Genomic DNA, 17,837 nt, shown 5'->3' on the forward strand with positions numbered 1-17,837 from the left:
TATTATAACACTAATCATAATTTGGGTATAAAAAGACATTAAAATGGCTTCTATAACAAAAAATAAATAAATAAACAATCTGTTTATTTCATAATTCAATCTATTTGCGTCTGTGGATTATTCTTAATTTGCATTGTGGAGATTTGTCGTTTTTAGCTAGTTGATATCACAAGGTAACGTTACGAGAGGCTGTGTCGTACCACTTCGAAAAGTGCCCAACAACGCCCTTCAGCCGTCATTTATTCACGATACAGCACTTGCCTCGAGTACCTTATTGCTTTTATAAAACGGTTACCACACAATACAAATATTAAAGTAAAAAAAATATGTATTAGTGCAACTTTCATGAAGTAAAATCACTAAAAGCCTTCCTTCCGCTAGAAAAAAATAGTCCCTGACCGTGAACAGCAACAACGGTCCAATGTGTAATATGGATGAGAGCTCAAATAAACACAACTCAGATAGCAGACTGACATTGAATCAACGTGGAAATATGACATCGAAACAACGTTGATCTGACATTGTTTTGCTCATCGAATTAACGTTGAACCAACGTCAGACGCGTCATTCTTTCAAAACTAACGGAAAATCAACTTGAAATCAACGCGTTGTTTCAACGTTATGAAAGCAAACCATTTTTCGATTTTCATTTAGCTTTGAAGAATGCCGCGTCTGACGTTGGTTCAACGTTAATTCGATGAGCAAAATCAACGTTGTTTCAATGTCATGAGAGACGTCGTTTCCACGTTGATTCAGTGTCAGTTTGCTGTCTGGGAACATAGGAAACCGCAGTGATACATCGAGCCGTTGGTCATAGCCGTGCTTTATCATAGCACAACTATTGACCAATCAGAATCGACCGAACCTTTATATAATTATTGATATACGCCAATATTATATGGGCAAAATAAAATTATAATTTTGAAATCACAAAAATGGTTTCTTAAATTCTTTAAAAAGTACACGCGTAACCTGAGAGATGATGTATTGCAATTTTTTTAAAGGTGCATTTTTTTAATACATATTCATTTGAATTATGATTACGTACCATGAATTGAGTTATTGCACGCTTCAATAAAATGATTCACAAGTACACAGTTAATATTTGTTAACTTTATTGAAAGCATCAAGCTCTTAGTACAGATATATTTAGCACATCTTGACCAACCAAGGAAATAGCAAGAGAACTGAACAGCAAAGTTTCCCCTTCCCAACTTCCCATGACATTCCCGCAACCGAACCCTTTCTCGAGTTCCCTCACCACCTTCACAGGCGCGGAAGAACTGGTAGAAAGATGAAAAAGGTCCCAAACATTTCAAAAGTTCACTCCCCACCTCAGAATAGGGCCAGAAAAAAAAGAAAAGGTAAAGTATATAAATATATACTTGGTCCGCAACATCAATGTATAGTGTGTATATGTAGAAATCCCATGTATAAATGTTCGAAACTACCAACCCTTCACACAAAAAGTGCTCGGTGTGATATGTGATGCTAGTTCTCCAAGCAGCGTGAAATTAACTTCTGAACTCCTACTGTAAACACCCAGAGACGTTCATTACTACACCAGCGGGTTTCTCTAGCTAAAGGTGTGTGTCAGCCCATGAGGGACACACACTCGGATACGGATATACACCGTACCCACTGCGCGTCACACCAGTGAACCAAGCTGCTTACATTGTACGAACAGAAATTAAACTCGATAACGTTACAAAGAGCTGAAGCAGACACACTGCGAAGTGGACATCCCGCTAGCCGCTAACCGCTAGCACATGGAAAACTAAACATTTCCCTCGATGCACAACGACCGGGAGAGGGACAAACCTACTGCAACAGAAGAAGAAACTGTAATAAAGCTGCGGTTTCTGTGGAATGATCCGGGTCGACCCTGACGTGCTCAGATCAGCGCGCGCCTATTGTGTGTGTGTGTGTGTGTGTGCTAACCGGCTCATGTAGAGAAACACAGAACTCACTGTTTGGAGAAAGAAAAATGCTTTGCTGTGCGATCGACACACGAAAGCAAAGTGTCTGTCCAACGGTTTCAATTCAACAGCAGGACACACACACACACACCACTCTCCTTCACATCTGGTCTTCCACATCATTCACAAACATCCTCCTTTTTCAGTTCACACAGTCACCTTTCCACTAACTACTGCTCTTTATTGATTAATTACACTCGACACATTCACGAGAAAGGCCTTCTGAGGACAGGAAGACGACAGTTGGGTTTCACCATGATGGTTATATATTGCAGAGTAAGGCAACCGTTAAGCAACTCATCTTCTGAGACATTCACTTCCTCAGTACTTTCAATAACGACAAAACCTGGAAAGCTGAAGAAAATCAGATGAGCATTCGTCTTTTTTGTATCTTCAAACTGACAAAGAAAAATTAGCTACCTAATGCTAGCGTTGCGTTTTCACTAGCCGCCGTTAGGCCCGGAGCGATGGGTAAGTTACTCGACTTCTACAACATTCACTTCTCTACGCACTCGGAATTAACAACCGTCTGCGAGATGAACGAGGAGGGATATCTTCACAGAAACGTTAGCTAGCTATACAGCAGCGAGTTGCGCATATTTAAAGGGTTAGTTCACCCAAAAATGAAAATTCTGTCAGTATTTACTCACCTTTATGCGTTTATTTGTTCTGCTGAACACAAAGGAAGATATTTGGAAGAATGTTTTAATCATACAGATCTCATTCCCCATTGACTACCATAGTAGCCTATGTATTATTTCCTACAATGGAAGTCAATGGGGAATGAGATCAAACATTCTTCCAAATATCTTCCTTTGTGTTCAGCAGAACAAATAAACACATAAAGGTGAGGAAATACTGACAGAATTTTCATTTTTGGGTGAACTAACCCTTTAAATTACGTCATGTGTACCAAACCAAAGGGAAATCAAAAAGAAAAAGCGGCTCTTCTGATTGGTCCGAGCACGTCAGGGCGCCTGCCTAGTGAGGGCGGAAACCCTGTCTGTGGGGGATGCGAGGGGACACTTGGAGGAAGGGAAGGGAGCACTGCATGTATTGGGCCGGTGTGACATGCCTCACACACACCACCAAGTTCAAGAACTCTACATGCACTTCAAGATCACAGCAAGAGTGGGCCAGAATATCTACAGGGACACGAGAAGAGCTTTCATGCACGATATCTACTTCATAGGTACAAGGATGCATAAATGTTGAACTCAGGGAAGATCTACAGCCAGAAGACTCCACACACACACGCCGTCTCTCTCCGCAGCCGCTCCGTTTCTTCTTGCGCTTCTTCATTTCAGAGGTTCAGCTCTGGTTCTGCGGCCGGTTCTTGGCGTAACTGGTGAAGACGAAGTTGTAGTCGTTGAAGTGGGCCAACTGGCGGTCAAGGCGGCGGAAGCCCTCGATTTTCTGCGCCGGAGAGAAAACGCTGCGACATTTGGAGCTCTGTTGGGAACGAGACACACACATGAGCGCGCGTTTGATCACTCAGAATCACAGCGTCGGCGCTGAAGATATTCAGGATCTGCACGTCACCTCTGAATGCTCACTAACAACGGCCCTTGTAAACTCCAGGCTTGACTGCAGTAACAGTGCAACGGAAAAAATACAATTAAACAGAGGACGAGTTATTTTATCAAATCAGGTTCACACCACATACACACTGATATCGCTACGACGGCATTGAGCTGCGATTAGAAATCCAGACACTTTCAATGCATCGTCAGGCGCCCATTCAAAAAAACAGCATTCTTTTCATTTACTGCGTCGCATCAATGGAATTCAATACCCCCACTAATTAGAGAGTCCACATCCTATTACTCATTTAAGATTAATGTTAAGAAATGGCTTGTTGAAAATCAACAGTCAACATTGATGCGGGTCCAATTCACCAACAATAATTGTATCGTCTATCTCCGTTTTATCTGTTTATTCGATTATTTGTGATTTTGACACAGTCTAATCTTTTTACTTTTTGTTTATTGTATATAGAACTGTATTGCATTGTTATTATTTATTATTTTAGGATGCCTAGTAACATCTGGCAAGGGGACTGCCGATGAAAACTAGCCTCGGGTGCACTTACATTTGTTTTGAATGTTGATTAGTGTACATTGTCCCTTTTCAAATAAACAAATAAATAAAATATTCACACATAATATAATATTTATGAATAAAATTATTTGTAACAATTTATTTTGAGGCAAGCGCGTTGCAGTGCAATTATGTTCGAGTACGGAGCATTGTCCGGTATTAATGGCGTGAACCGAACTCCATTACACCTCGAAGGGCGTTAACCCACTAATACCAAACAACACATTAGTTTTACAATCGAAATCTAACGTTTTTACACACAATACCTTGGTTTCGCTGGTACGCCTGACGATTTATTTAGCAACCGGATATATTTATATTCGTAGAACTCTTCAGTTTAGCTAACTTACGGGCCAGAAAGCTAACATATTTATTTTCCATGCAAGCTAGGCTCTTTGGTTTATTTTTAACCTATAATTAAAACACAGGTAGGCATATAACAGCTAACTAGTTGTTTGACTGCCTGTTGCTATGGTTACTCACTGCTGATGTCGCCAGTGCATTTAATTATTAAATGTTGAACGGTGAACAGTCTGTTTCACCCGAACTCCTTTACTAGGCGTCACTTAATGGACACCCTGCAGCCAATCAGAATAGAGTAAAGTAATATTAAGGAACTAAATGTAATTACTAGGGTTAGTTGCGTGTAATTACACACAATTTATAGTAATTACTATAGTGACTACAAGTAATGTGTAACAAGGACACTGTACAATACAGTGTTACCAAAGAATTTTATTAGAGATGGTGTTCGGTTTGTCTGAAATAGGAACTGGCGTCCCTCAACTGAAGGTGTATTAGTACGAGAAACATTTACAACAGGCTGGATTCATGAAATGTGTCATCTCACCACTAACAGTTCTCCTCTTAAACCGATTCACAAAGCCGCCGGGATCTTGTGAATACGGCCCGATGTATAATCGTAATACTAGCGGTCTAATTTCTAACGTTTCTGATGTGTCGCTGCGTTGCGTAACGTACCTGATTGACGAAAAGCGTGGTAACAAATTTCCCTGGATTGAAGACATCCACAACCTTGCGGATGATGTCATCATAGGACGTCTGGGAGAGGTTGGTTTCAAAGCTGACATAAGAGAACTCTGGTTCAGGGGTGATGTGAATCGTCCAGTAAGTTCCCTAGAAAGAGAAGCGAGCTTAAATCAAATCAGAGCCACTTTAGCCACTTCTCGTGAAGAAACACAGCCTTAAACACAGTCTCCTTACATCCGTTTTCATTCCATTCATGGAGTATCCACAAGGGTTGAACATCGTGGCATCAATCACTGAACCTGGAATCAGGTCACGAATTCCACTCATCTGTGGAGACAGACAGAGAGACTCAAAGACTCAGACTCGGAGAGACTCAAGACTCGGAGAGACTCAAGACTCGGAGAGACTCAAGACTCGGAGAGACTCAAGACTCGGAGAGACTCAAGACTCAGAGAGACTCAAGACTCCGAGAGACTCGGACTCCGAGAGACTCGGACTCCGAGAGACTCGGACTCGGAGAGACTCGGAGAGACTCGGACTCGGAGAGACTCGGACTCGGAGAGACTCGGAGAGACTCGGACTCGGAGAGACTCGGACTCGGAGAGACTCGGACTCGGAGAGACTCGGACTCGGAGAGACTCCGAGAGACTCAAGACTCCGAGAGACTCAAGACTCCGAGAGACTCAAGACTCCGAGAGACTCAAGACTCCGAGAGACTCAAGACTCCGAGAGACTCAAGACTCCGACTCCGAGAGACTCAAGACTCCGAGAGACTCAGACTCCGAGAGACTCAAGACTCGGAGAGACTCAGACTCGGAGAGACTCGGACTCCGAGAGACTCAAGACTCCGAGAGACTCAAGACTCCGAGAGACTCAAGACTCCGAGAGACTCAAGACTCCGAGAGACTCAAGACTCCGAGAGACTCAGACTTCGAGAGACTCAAGACTCGGAGAGACTCAAGACTCAGAGAGACTCAAGACTCCGAGAGACTCAGAATTTGTCGTTCGGAGTCGTCTAAAACCACAATTAACGCTCTGGTTTCTACAAATGTCACCAAGGAGCAAAAAACTGCACGAAGTAAAAAACACACGACACACTTGAGAGCAGAAGTGAACCGTACACGAGTGACATCATTAGCAGAAACACCGTCTTTCATGTAGAACTGGTCCATCACAGCTGGGTCAAGGTCACTCATCAGAACTTCTAGAGTCTGGTCCGCCTGCTTGTTCTCCCAGTATTCCGGCAGCTCCAGCGTAAACAAGTACCTACAGGACACAGAGGACACGGGTGAGCAAGAAAACGGCACATCCAAATGATGTCAGTCTGGTTGTTTGGTTTTAGGAACAGCCAAACACTCCACTAGTCAAAGATTTGGGACATCGAACCTCTCGTAATAGGGCTAAACATAATACAGCGAAACTATCGAAATATATACCTCACAATATGCATCACAACGGCTTGCAATAACGGACTCGCTCACTGCTCTCGGCTGAATAGCTTCAGTAGCTTTAAGGAAAGCAAGAAAATGTATTTTTGGCTTATGTGGATGAGACAACAACTCCCAGAATGCACTTGCTTCGCTGCCCTAGGAGGCCACGCCTACCGGTAACAGATCGCAGTAGTTAAACAACAAGTCTAGGCTACTAGTGAGTCTACTTGATGAGTCTGCCAGAAAATGTGTTTCGAGATCGCCAAAAACGTCCGGGATTCAGCTTTTGCTGTCTAGAGTCGCCATTCATTGTATTTACTGTGGCGAGCGGGACGAGTGAGAGCCGCGGGAGAACGGCGTGAGTCATGTCCGGGAAAAAGAGGACGGTAACCCCTACTACTCAGCTTTCTCCACGGAACAAGAGCCTGCTAGCTTAGCTTCCAAAACAAGATGGCCGACACTATGTGTTCTCACATTCTGTGAGTGAGATCGCCCTCTATGGGCGGGTTGAGGACATGCCGGACAATGACAATTTGTGTCATCTGATGATTTTTTTTCCAGACAAAAAAAAAAAAAAACATAAATCTCTCGTCTCAGGGGGATATGAGGGTGGTAATTTGATAATACTACAGGTTTCCTACTAATACAAGGCTTAATGCTAAATCCTGAAGTATCCTTTTAATGAGTTTTAAAGATATTTTTCTTCAATATTGCGGAGCCCTATTTCATAATACGGTTTATCTGCAGTCATGAGGTGTTGAAGTGTAGATGTAAAGCTCACCAGCAGTCTGAGTTCAGTCGCCCCATACAGTAGGGTGCTCCATCTGTGCACACACAGAAAACACACACATCAATCAGACTCAATATTCGCTCGTCACCATTTCATACACAGTGTCATGAAACCGTACTTGGAAAAATCTGGCTGAGAAACTCGACTTCCTCCTGGAAGTTGCGGTGAGGGAACTCTTGATGGGTGGGCTTCATAAAGTTTTTACGAGAATAGAAGAAATTCTGCAAAGGGAAAATAAAGAGATGATCAGGTCACGTGTTCCCATAAAGACGCGTCGTACGAACACAAGGACGTGGCGATGGAGAACTCGGTCAACGCTGCACCTGAAACGCTCGAGTACGTACTGAAGACACATGTTTATACAGTATGAGTGTAACACTGCATGTACAGTGGCCTCACCAGAGGTCGGAGGTCACCCGGGGACTATCCCTACTGTGAATTCAGACTCTCCTTTTGTCACACATTTAAGCCTAAAAACCTGTGTTCAACCAGTATTATCGATCATCTTAAACATTTTCCATAACTATTACAGTCATAACGTGTCCTTAAAGGGATACTCCACTTTTTTTTTGGAAATAGGTTCATTTTACTACTCCCCCAGAGTTAAACAGTTGGGTTTTACCGTTTTCGAATGTACCGATTTTTTTTATATATATATATATATATATATTTAGAAGAATATCAGTAACTAGACAGTTTCTGGTCTCATAGACTTCCATAGTATATTTTTTTCCTAAAAAGACCAGAAACTGTCTGGTTACTGATATTCTTCTATATATATATATATATATATATATAAAAAAAATAAAATAAAAAAAAATCGGTACATTCGAAAACGGTAAAACCCAACTGTTTAACTCTGGGGGAGTGGTAAAATGAGCCTATTTCCAAAAAAAGTGGAGTATCCCTTTAAGTACACTAGTCCCCATGTGACCCTTGCTGCCGCCCACCTTCTGCGCCGTCTGTAAACAGGGTTACGCTTTTCTTTTTCCCGTTATAGTGTGTTCGTCTTCTGCAATCGCTCGTGTCCGTGGACCATCCATTATCATGTATGAACTGTCTGTTCCTTACTGTTATTGTTAAGCGTCCTTGAGATTGGGAAAGACGCTACATTAATTAAACATGATTATTATTACAGTTTTTCACCAACTATACAGTAGAGAACTATTTCAGAAGCAGCCAATGAGTTCCCCTGAAATATTTGCGACGCATTAACAATGTTTTCTCCTATATCGGTTTCATATTCTCTTTAGGGTCACACTGAAGACCAATGATTCATCCTCATGACATCACATGCAAATGGACTCATCTGAGCTCACTCTCTTCAGTGTGACTAACTCTCACATGAACCCATAAACCCAATGTTTGTTCTTAAGTGCGTCATCATCTGCCTTTACTAGGGTTGGGGATCATGTGCGACGTGTTCCCTTCCCGAAACATGAATGATGTTCCCTCAAAATGTTCAGTTGTGTCGAACATTCAACATTCAAAGTGACTTGAGGAGAAAGATAACAGCACACATGCAGGAAATGAGTCAAAACAACGCAATATAACTATACATTTCTATTAATTAATCCATTTATTGATTTTAAGATTTAATATTTCAACTTTTCTTTCTTGGTTTTATGTTGCATTTATAAGTTTTGGGGTGGAAGGGAAGGGTTTAAATAGAGACATCAAACGCTCTTTTTCATTACAAAATGGCATCCTCAAAATAGAGCCCGACCGATAAAGGATTTTGAAGGCCGATACCGATACAAATATTTTTTTGGTTTTAAAATCCGATATATCGGCCGATATTTTATTATTTATTTTTTTATTTCAGAAACGCGCAACAAAACATTAACAGATTTCCCTAACATTAATTATTTGTAGTTATCTATGAGTTTTAACTAAAATAATATGATAATGCATTTTAAAAAGAAACTTGTTTCTTTTATTGTCACGACAGAACAGACTGACGATAGTGGCGTTAGCTAGCTTCATGGTTAGCTAGACAATAATGAGCCATAATTTAGCAATGGATTACGTGATACTGCAAATTGTAAAACATACATTTTCAATATAACAGGCCGAGGAGAGATGATGCGTCTCATTGCTATAACTGTCACGCGCTATTAAAGAAATACTTCAGTCACATTGTCAAAAGTTAAAAGGACAGTCAGTCAACTACACTGTAACAACGTAACGTAATTATTACTAGCTAATCCCGCTTCACTCTCGGCTTATTTAACAGCAGCAAAACTAGACATGATAGTCACAAATGTTGTCCTGCGTATTTGAGTTCAGAGAACTGATGGGGATGATCTTTTAATTGTTATTCAAGCGATGTATGTCTCGTGACCAACTCAACGAGTGTTGCCGACAGGAACGGTGTAGAGCGCCCTCTGGTGGACAAACTATACAACTCCAACACTCATGACATGGTTCAAGCGTGTTTCGTCCGTTTTTATTTTATTTTTGAAATATTCATTTATCGGCCATTAAAGTTTGGAAAATGCCTAATATCGGCCGATAATATCGGTCTGGCTCTACCTCAAACCATAAATCTTAATTTGGCATCAAAGAAATAGTATGCAAATATTAAATATTACTAGATTTCTTTCAATTAAGTTAAGACATTAAGTTAACCAAAAAGTGATAGTTACTACAATTGTTAGATTTCACAGTGTATTAAACCAGATGGGAATTTCCAGAATTGATATCTAAATGATGAGTTGTAGTTCCAGTGCTGTCCGCTAGCGATGTTCAGAGTGTGTGTGTGTGTGGGGTACCTCGATGGCGTCGAAGCCGCAGTACTCGCGAGCCAGCTCCAGCAGTGGCACCAGTGCCTGCAGTAAGAGGGTGGTTCCGCATGTCTTCAAAATGAAACGTCTCTTGGAGACAAACATGCTACTCTCACTGGCAGAGAAGGAGACAGTCGAGGAGGACAATGATATAGCGAGATCAACACTGGGATATCAATGATCTGAATCTTTCCCACACCCATAACAAACGCCTGTAGAAGTTTAATGCGAATCCGTTGTCGTGAATTGTTAATGGGTCGTCTATGGAAACCTAGCCTGGCTAACGTCAAACCACGTCTCATTGGTCTGGAAACCACATGTTCATGTTCTCGGTTTACGAATGCCCAGAGCCGTTTATTGGGTGCTACGTGCGCCTGTGCGTAGCTCATAGCCAATCGGGTCAATGATACCAGACGACGTGAGAGTAGACAAGGAAAACGATTTATGTCTTTGCATCTACGCTGCATTGAAAGGTAACTTCAGGTCTGCGGTCATGTTGGATCCATTGGTATACACAAACTGCTTCGGAGTCATCCCGTCCTGTGATTGGTTCCCTCGCTAATCATGGGATCCAGATTTCCTAGCAGCGCGAATAAAACCGCGGTATGGGGAAACTCAGGCTAGTGGGAACATTTTTATTTGGTTATACTAAACGGATGCGATATACAATTATGCTAATGATTGGTAACTAGGGTTGGGTATCGTTTGAATTTGAACGATTCTGATTCCGATTCCTTGTTTCGATTCCGGTTCCTAATGATTCTCGATTCCGATTCTTTTAAGAGGCAGGGTCAAAAAAGTTTAGCTAACCTTGCTAACCAACGGTCTTTCGGAAGGAAATAATCCTTCGGTCACAAATTTAGCATTTTGCCGAGATTTCGTTATTTTTAAAAAAAAGTGAAGCCACACTTTGGATCGCTGACGTAAGGTACTCATGTTCGACTCGCGCGGTTATGCCAACACTTCCGGTAGACGCTTCTTCGTTGGTGTTGTTCAGCGGTTTCTTCTTCCGCTCGGCGGACTGTGAATATCGAAACTAGGAATCGAAATTTTAACTTTTGAACGATTCCGGGAAAAACGAAAAGTTAGTCCCAGTTCCAATCGATACTCGATTCTCGATACCCAACCCTAATGCTGATTGGACAACATCTGTGTGTAATGGATGGTCAACCAACCCTATTGGTAACACTTTAGAATACGGTTCCTTCATTGAAAGTAACATGACTCAAGTGTTACTACATGATCTAGTCATGATTTGTGCAAACGTTTGAGATTTTTGGTGAACTTTAGTATACTTTTAGAAAATGTCTTTAGTAATTACTAGTTAGTTCCAATGATCTTCACTTTATAATACGAATCCAAATAATTAGTAATTCCCACAGAACACTTTTATCTGTGAGCTATTACTTAATAATTCGTTAATAAGAATTTCTTTTAGTTAATAGTAGTCACTAGATTGTTAATAAACTTTTTCAGTAGTTCTCTGGGAAGTATTAAAAAAATAGTAGTTATTGATTACTTAATAGTGAGCTACCACTTTCGTCTGTGCGCTATTACTTACTAGTTCGTTAATCAGAGTTTCTTGTTAGTTAATAATAGTTACTAGATTGTTAATATTGTGTTACTCATTGGTTCTTGTGTAGTTATTCATTAACAAATGAACCGTATTCTAAAGTGTTACCATGATTAAATATTCTCCTTTTTATTTCAGCAAAAACACATTAATGCCAATATCTACAGTGATTTCTTCGGACGGCTATGAATAGCTTTGAGCCGAGTTCTCCCTTTGACCGTTCTGTGTCTCAGACCTAATAAATAGCTTAGCGTCTGCTTAGCGGGACGCATTTACAATCCTGCGCCGGTGACCTGGTGAATGTCACACGGATGCCATTCATACTGGCGTTATCTGGGATCTGAACCACTACTGTGGGCTTATCAGCGCTGCGCGAGGCCAGTGTGTGAGTGCTGTTAGCACGTAAACACTCAGTGCTCGCGCTTTACGCTTCTGTCAGTGAAAGCTTTCATTAAAGTAAATCACTTTGAGCAGTAACGTCACTACAAATAACCTCTTCTCGGTGTGAGAAACCTTCATTTCATGATGATTTGAAGGCGTTGGCCAATGAAGGGAGGACAAGCGTCACCATTACAATCCTGTCCTCTGACCTCAGACACACAGACGACAATGTCAAAAGCTCACCTGAGTATATAAGCTTCCTGCTTGTCAGTCTTTGTCACACTTATAATCAAGCAATGCACATTCTCCAGAAGTTTGTCCCACTCAAATCTGAAAAAAAAAAAAAACACAGAAAGAGAAAGATTAAGATTAGGCAACAATGACCTATTGTTTTCTACATCAATCTGAGTAGGTGAGCTACTTTTCATATTTGAAGAAAGTCAGCAAATATCAAATATCTCCAAAGTTAGATCTTTTGGAAAAAAAGCAAAAGGAAAAGGCAGAAGCTGATGAGGTCAGCAGCTCGTTAGGAGTCCGCAGGACGGCATCTGGACGCTGATTGGCTGGATGTCGTGGTGTGTGGATGAGGTCATCCGCTCTGGCTTTCGCTGAGAGAACTCAAATTACACACGTGTGGCTCAAGCTCAGGCGTTATTGAAGATCGTGCATATAACGGGATTATTTTGTGATATTAGTAGCACTTCTAGTCTGGTGTCATTCCAACATTCGACACAGAGAGTGGCGATCACAGGACCGCAAACTAACCTTCTGGCCCCCTTACAGAACATTTAGGGCACACCTTAAAAGAGTAGTTCACTTTTGAAAAAACTTTTGCTGATAATTTACTCGCCCCCATGTCATCCAAGATGTCCATGTCTTTCTTTCTTCAGTCGAAAAGAAATTAAGGTTTTTGACGAAAACATCCCAGGATTTTCTCCATATAATGGACTTCAGTGGGAACCAAACGGTTCAAGGTCCAAAAGACAGTTTCAGTACAAACTGCAAACTTGTTCAAAGAGCTTTAAACGACTCCAGACGATGAATAAGGGTCTTATCAAGCGAAACGATCGCTCATTTAATAAATAAATAACAAAGTTTAAGTTTTATAAGATCATATGCTCGCCTTGCTCTGTTCTGTGCGACTCTCCTGTTCGAACTCGTTCAACAAAATGAACAAATCTTTTTCCGAATCAATTCGTTCGTTTCTTTCGCCGAATGAACCAAATGACTCGGAAAAAGATTTGTTCATTTTCATGAACGAGTTCGAACAGGAGTGCATCACAGAACAGAGCAAGGCGAGCGTTTGAGCTTATAAAACTTAAACTTTGTTATTTATTTATAAAATGAGTGAACGTGTCGCTTGATAAGACCCTTATTCATCGTCTGGAATCGTTTAAAGCCCTTTGAACAAGGTTGCAGTTTGTACTTATAGTTTCTTTTGGACCTTGAACCGTTTGGTTCCCACTGAAGTCCATTATATGGAGAAAATCCTGGAATGTTTTCATCAAAAACCTTAATTTCTTTTCGACTGAAGAAAGAAAGACATGGACATCTTGGATGACATGGGGGTGAGTAAATTATCAGCAAAAGTTTTTTGAAAAGTGAACTACTCCTTTAAACTGATCAGATTAAAAATCATCTATGAACAAAAATCATGTGCATTGAAGCACTTGAATGTCGAACTCTGAAATAGGGGTGTGCTGGTAATTATTTAACCGTGAGATCGACGGTTATAGTTGAACACCGTCATTAGAACTCTCTAAACGCCAAAATCGTGATATTAAAATATTTTTTATCATGTTTAAATAATATCAGCCTTCGTTCGAAGGACACGGATACGGAGTTAGTGGTGCAGAGGCTGCTACTGCTGGAGATGATTCAGAAGAGGTCTGTTCCCGCACGTTCACACAAGAACGCGCTGACACGGATAAAGCCTCGTTTATAATCGACGCATCCGTTTTTTTTTTAACATCTATGGTCCTCATGAGCGGCAAAAATGACGCGTTGGGTGTGCAAGACCTCATTTCACTTTACTGTGTGCAAGGCTTTTTTTGGTGACAGCGCGCGCGACGCCGCATCCGCGGATAAACGACTTCAAGCCGAATGCGTCTAAATTGCAGTTCATTGCAAAGTTTTTTATTTGTTAAGGATTTGTTTACTGTGTGTGATTCATTTAATGGGAAGATCGGCCCACGAGTCAACCTGTTCTGAGTGTATTATTGAGCCGAGCCGATAAACGATGTATGAACTTCGGCTCCAGAGTCACTTCATGATCATTCTACCATTTCATTTGAGAAAAAAACCCCCATTATATCTTAAAACTAGGAAGATATTACATCTTCACTATCATATCTTAAACGCGGGGAAACTAAGAGGTCTTCATGGCGACCCTTCAAAATAAGTCCAGTTTAACTAAACAGTAATATATAACTGTTGTACAGTAGAATTTAGATACGCCTCACTGTAATAATACGAACACTAATAATAATAAATCAAAATTTTATTAAGGAATACTCATTTTTCATCCATGTTTAACAGTAGCTCAACTGTGCAACATGTTGTTTGACAAAACAAATCATCTTTTGAAAGTATTTTGACACGTACTGAGTTGCTTATCTTTAAAAGAGTTTTAAAAGAGTGTGAGTGTATGAGTGTTTGTTATTTTAGAGTGATTTTTAAAGTGAGTGTTTGTTATTGAATCAATAATTGATCAAATAAATAAATAAATAAGAAATACATCCAAAAACATTTTATTATTTCGTTCAAATTAATAGTATAATTTTAAACAGGCTAAACTAAAGCAATGAACATTTGTTGTCACAACCTCTAGTTTGCATGTAATTTTTTTTTTTAAATCATTTTGAAAGCTGATACATTGGCCGAAAAGCCATGACCCAAACACAAAATTATAACATTCTCATTATATAATTTTATGTAGCTTATTTGACACCTTTGTTGCACTTTACTGGATTTTCCCCTCTTCCAATCATATTTCAAGCAAATAAAAACCCTCATGGCGAACAGTGCACATCGAAAGCGACTCCGCAAAAATAAATAATAATTTTATTGTCTTTAATATATCGGCCACTTTTGTTATCAGGCCGATACCGATATGGTGCTCGATCTATCAAGCATCTCCACTAAAACGGTCCTGGAGCGCTTTCAATTCCAAAATATAAAAATTAGGGCAGTCAAACGATTAATCGCGATTAATCGCATCCAAAATAAAAGTTCGTGTTTTACATAATATATGTGGGTGCATTGTGTATAATTATTTTATATATATATATATATATATATATATAAATAAAAACACACACACACATGCTTGTATATATTTGAGAAATATTTCCATATATAGAGATTTATATATAATAAATATAATATATATTTATATTTATTTTACATATAAATAATATTTTTTTCTTAAATATACATGCATGTGTGTGTATTTATATATATATATATATATATATATATATATATATGTATATATATATATATACAATAATTATACACAGTGCACCCACATATGTTATGTAAACACAAACTTTTATTTTGCATGCGATTAATCGCGATTATTCGTTTGACAGCCCGAATAAAAATACATCAAGCATTACTTTAAAAAAAAAAGTTATCATTTGAACTGTGAATAAACTATTTTAAATTAAATGCTACTAATGTTTAACATATTACATGTACTTGTTGATATGAAATATGAGCCGTGATGTGAGAGGAAAACCAAGATAAAGGAAATCAAAACATTGATTCATTTCCAGTCAATCTGCAACTGGCAAAAAAAAAAAAAAAAACTACTGTGAAAATATGATTTGATCACATGATTTATGACGCATAACACAGCGCCAGTCCCTGGGGATAGTGCTTGGTCATCCTGTGGGAGGAGGAGGGGCGGCTCCACGGTGATCCTCTTTTAGCGTCTCTGAGAGGGTTAACCAACGCTTTCCCGGAAGTAAACTAATACCCTCATCAGTCACTCAGACAGCCGTAGTCAGAGATACCGCAGAGATCAGCTTTCAGTCTTCAGAGAAACCAAAGGGACACCAGGATACTACACACACATCCTCATTCATGTTTTATACACTTATGGCCTAAATGAGCTGAAAAGTCTTTTATTTAAGGGTTTAAGACATGTTGTACTGAACTGTAAAAAAAGTACAAGATTGGTATATAAAAAATATACGATATTTTTGGAAACTACTTATTTTTTCGACCTTTTTGGCATCATCATTGTAGGTTTTTGCTGTTAATATAACTCATGGTAACCATCACCACCGGTTGGTTTTGTAGTAATAGACCGAAAAATATTTTGAGAATATCAGTATTGGCCAATCGTGTTCATTAGAAAACAATATATTTATTTATCCATTTGCTATCTATCCGTCTAGCCAAGCATAATTTTAGCCAACATAATATAAATCTATTAGATAAAAAGTGTTTATTTTTCAGCAATTTTTTATTTTATGCATCTCTTAACACTGTAATACAGCCTTGTAAATGTCCAAGCATTCCTGCACGTTGGTGTTTAAGCGACGATGTTGTTGTGTCTGCATTGAATCATCAGTTCACACTCACTGACCTGCAGCTGTCGAGCTAATGCGCAATAGAAACCGACCAATGAGCGAGCGGGACTCTCGGCCAATCACAGCGCGGGGCGGAGCTTACAGCATGTGACGCAGCACGTGTCTTCACATGCAGGCTCTGCGGCGCAACTCGACAACCGCCATGATAGTTCCCAAAAATAGAGCCCTTACGAGCAGTCATTGACATACGCATGTGTTCACATCTCTGCGATTAAAAATGTTCAGAGAGGAGTTCCTGTTAAAATGAACATTAACTCCAATAAACGTTACATCTGGTGGTCAACAGAATAAATCCATTCATTTAAGTGCACAGATACAGGAGATATGATGGGGTTCACTATGGCGCCATAATATATACAGATCAGCTAGCGGTAGCCACTAGTCACTGGCTAATCAATTGATCAACGCTAAAGCGCGTCGATAACGGGTTTAGACAGAAGCAGAGCTGATCCGAACACAGCAAAGCATCAATCTCGCTGAGCCCCGCAGAGCGGCGATACGAGATATCAACAGATAAAGCCTGATGTTGCGAGATAACGTTACATCAATATGTTGGTAAACGTTGTTGACGTTGGAATAATTTAAGTAACGTTACGCGCTGCAGAAAAAGCTAATCGGGGCTCGAGGTTCAGCTCCAGTCATGACAGCACAAATGAATGGGTGAAAAGGGGGATGGTGTGTCAGAAATGGCCAAAACTGCTGATCACGCCACGGGTGTCAGGGCCACATGTCACTCACCCACTCACTCTCTTAGCGATTACATTAACATTACTAACAGCATTGTCATGTTTTAGGCAGGGCTTCATGGGCAGGGTGTCGTGAATCAGATCAGTAACGTCAAATCTGGCTCGGTTAACGGAAAATCCAGCCTGATACGGATTCACCCACCTGGGGATAGTGCGCAGATCCCCGGTCCCTTTGGCCTCGTCCTGCCGGGAGAACCAGACCTCCAGGAGCTTCTCGGTCCCCTCGAAGAAGTGTGCACCGTTGTCCTCTTCCATCGTGAGACAAGCAGACTCGAACAACAGAAATTTAAGCGTCGGATGGAATCCCAATTTAATTAGTCCTTTATTGGTAGTTATAATTTATAAGCTTAGTTACAGTCCTTGAGCAGTCCAGATGTAGTTGCCTTGTTTTTTTTACCGTCTTCCCTTTTTCAGAGAATACCGTGAGCGAGTGCTAGCTAATATCGCCGGCCATACTGTGT

The 17,837-nt window shown here is 40.3% G+C and overlaps 1 protein-coding gene across 1 annotated transcript; it reads right to left on the reverse strand.

The window, feature by feature from the left end:
- Positions 1-1,098: 1,098 nt before the first annotated feature.
- On the reverse strand, positions 1,099-17,837 carry amd1 (adenosylmethionine decarboxylase 1). The gene is made up of 9 exons (XM_039666259.2): positions 17,519-17,837; positions 12,273-12,359; positions 10,064-10,190; positions 7,408-7,510; positions 7,281-7,323; positions 6,191-6,335; positions 5,304-5,396; positions 5,061-5,216; positions 1,099-3,431 (listed from the first exon to the last, which is right to left on the reverse strand). The coding sequence occupies exons 1-9, from the start codon at positions 17,629-17,631 to the stop codon at positions 3,291-3,293; spliced, it is 1,008 nt and encodes a 335-aa protein (XP_039522193.1). The 5' UTR covers positions 17,632-17,837; the 3' UTR covers positions 1,099-3,290.

This window comes from Pimephales promelas, chromosome 13 (genome assembly GCF_988280905.1).
Source record: "Pimephales promelas chromosome 13, fPimPro1.hap1.1, whole genome shotgun sequence".
Lineage (NCBI taxonomy): Eukaryota > Metazoa > Chordata > Actinopteri > Cypriniformes > Leuciscidae > Pimephales > Pimephales promelas.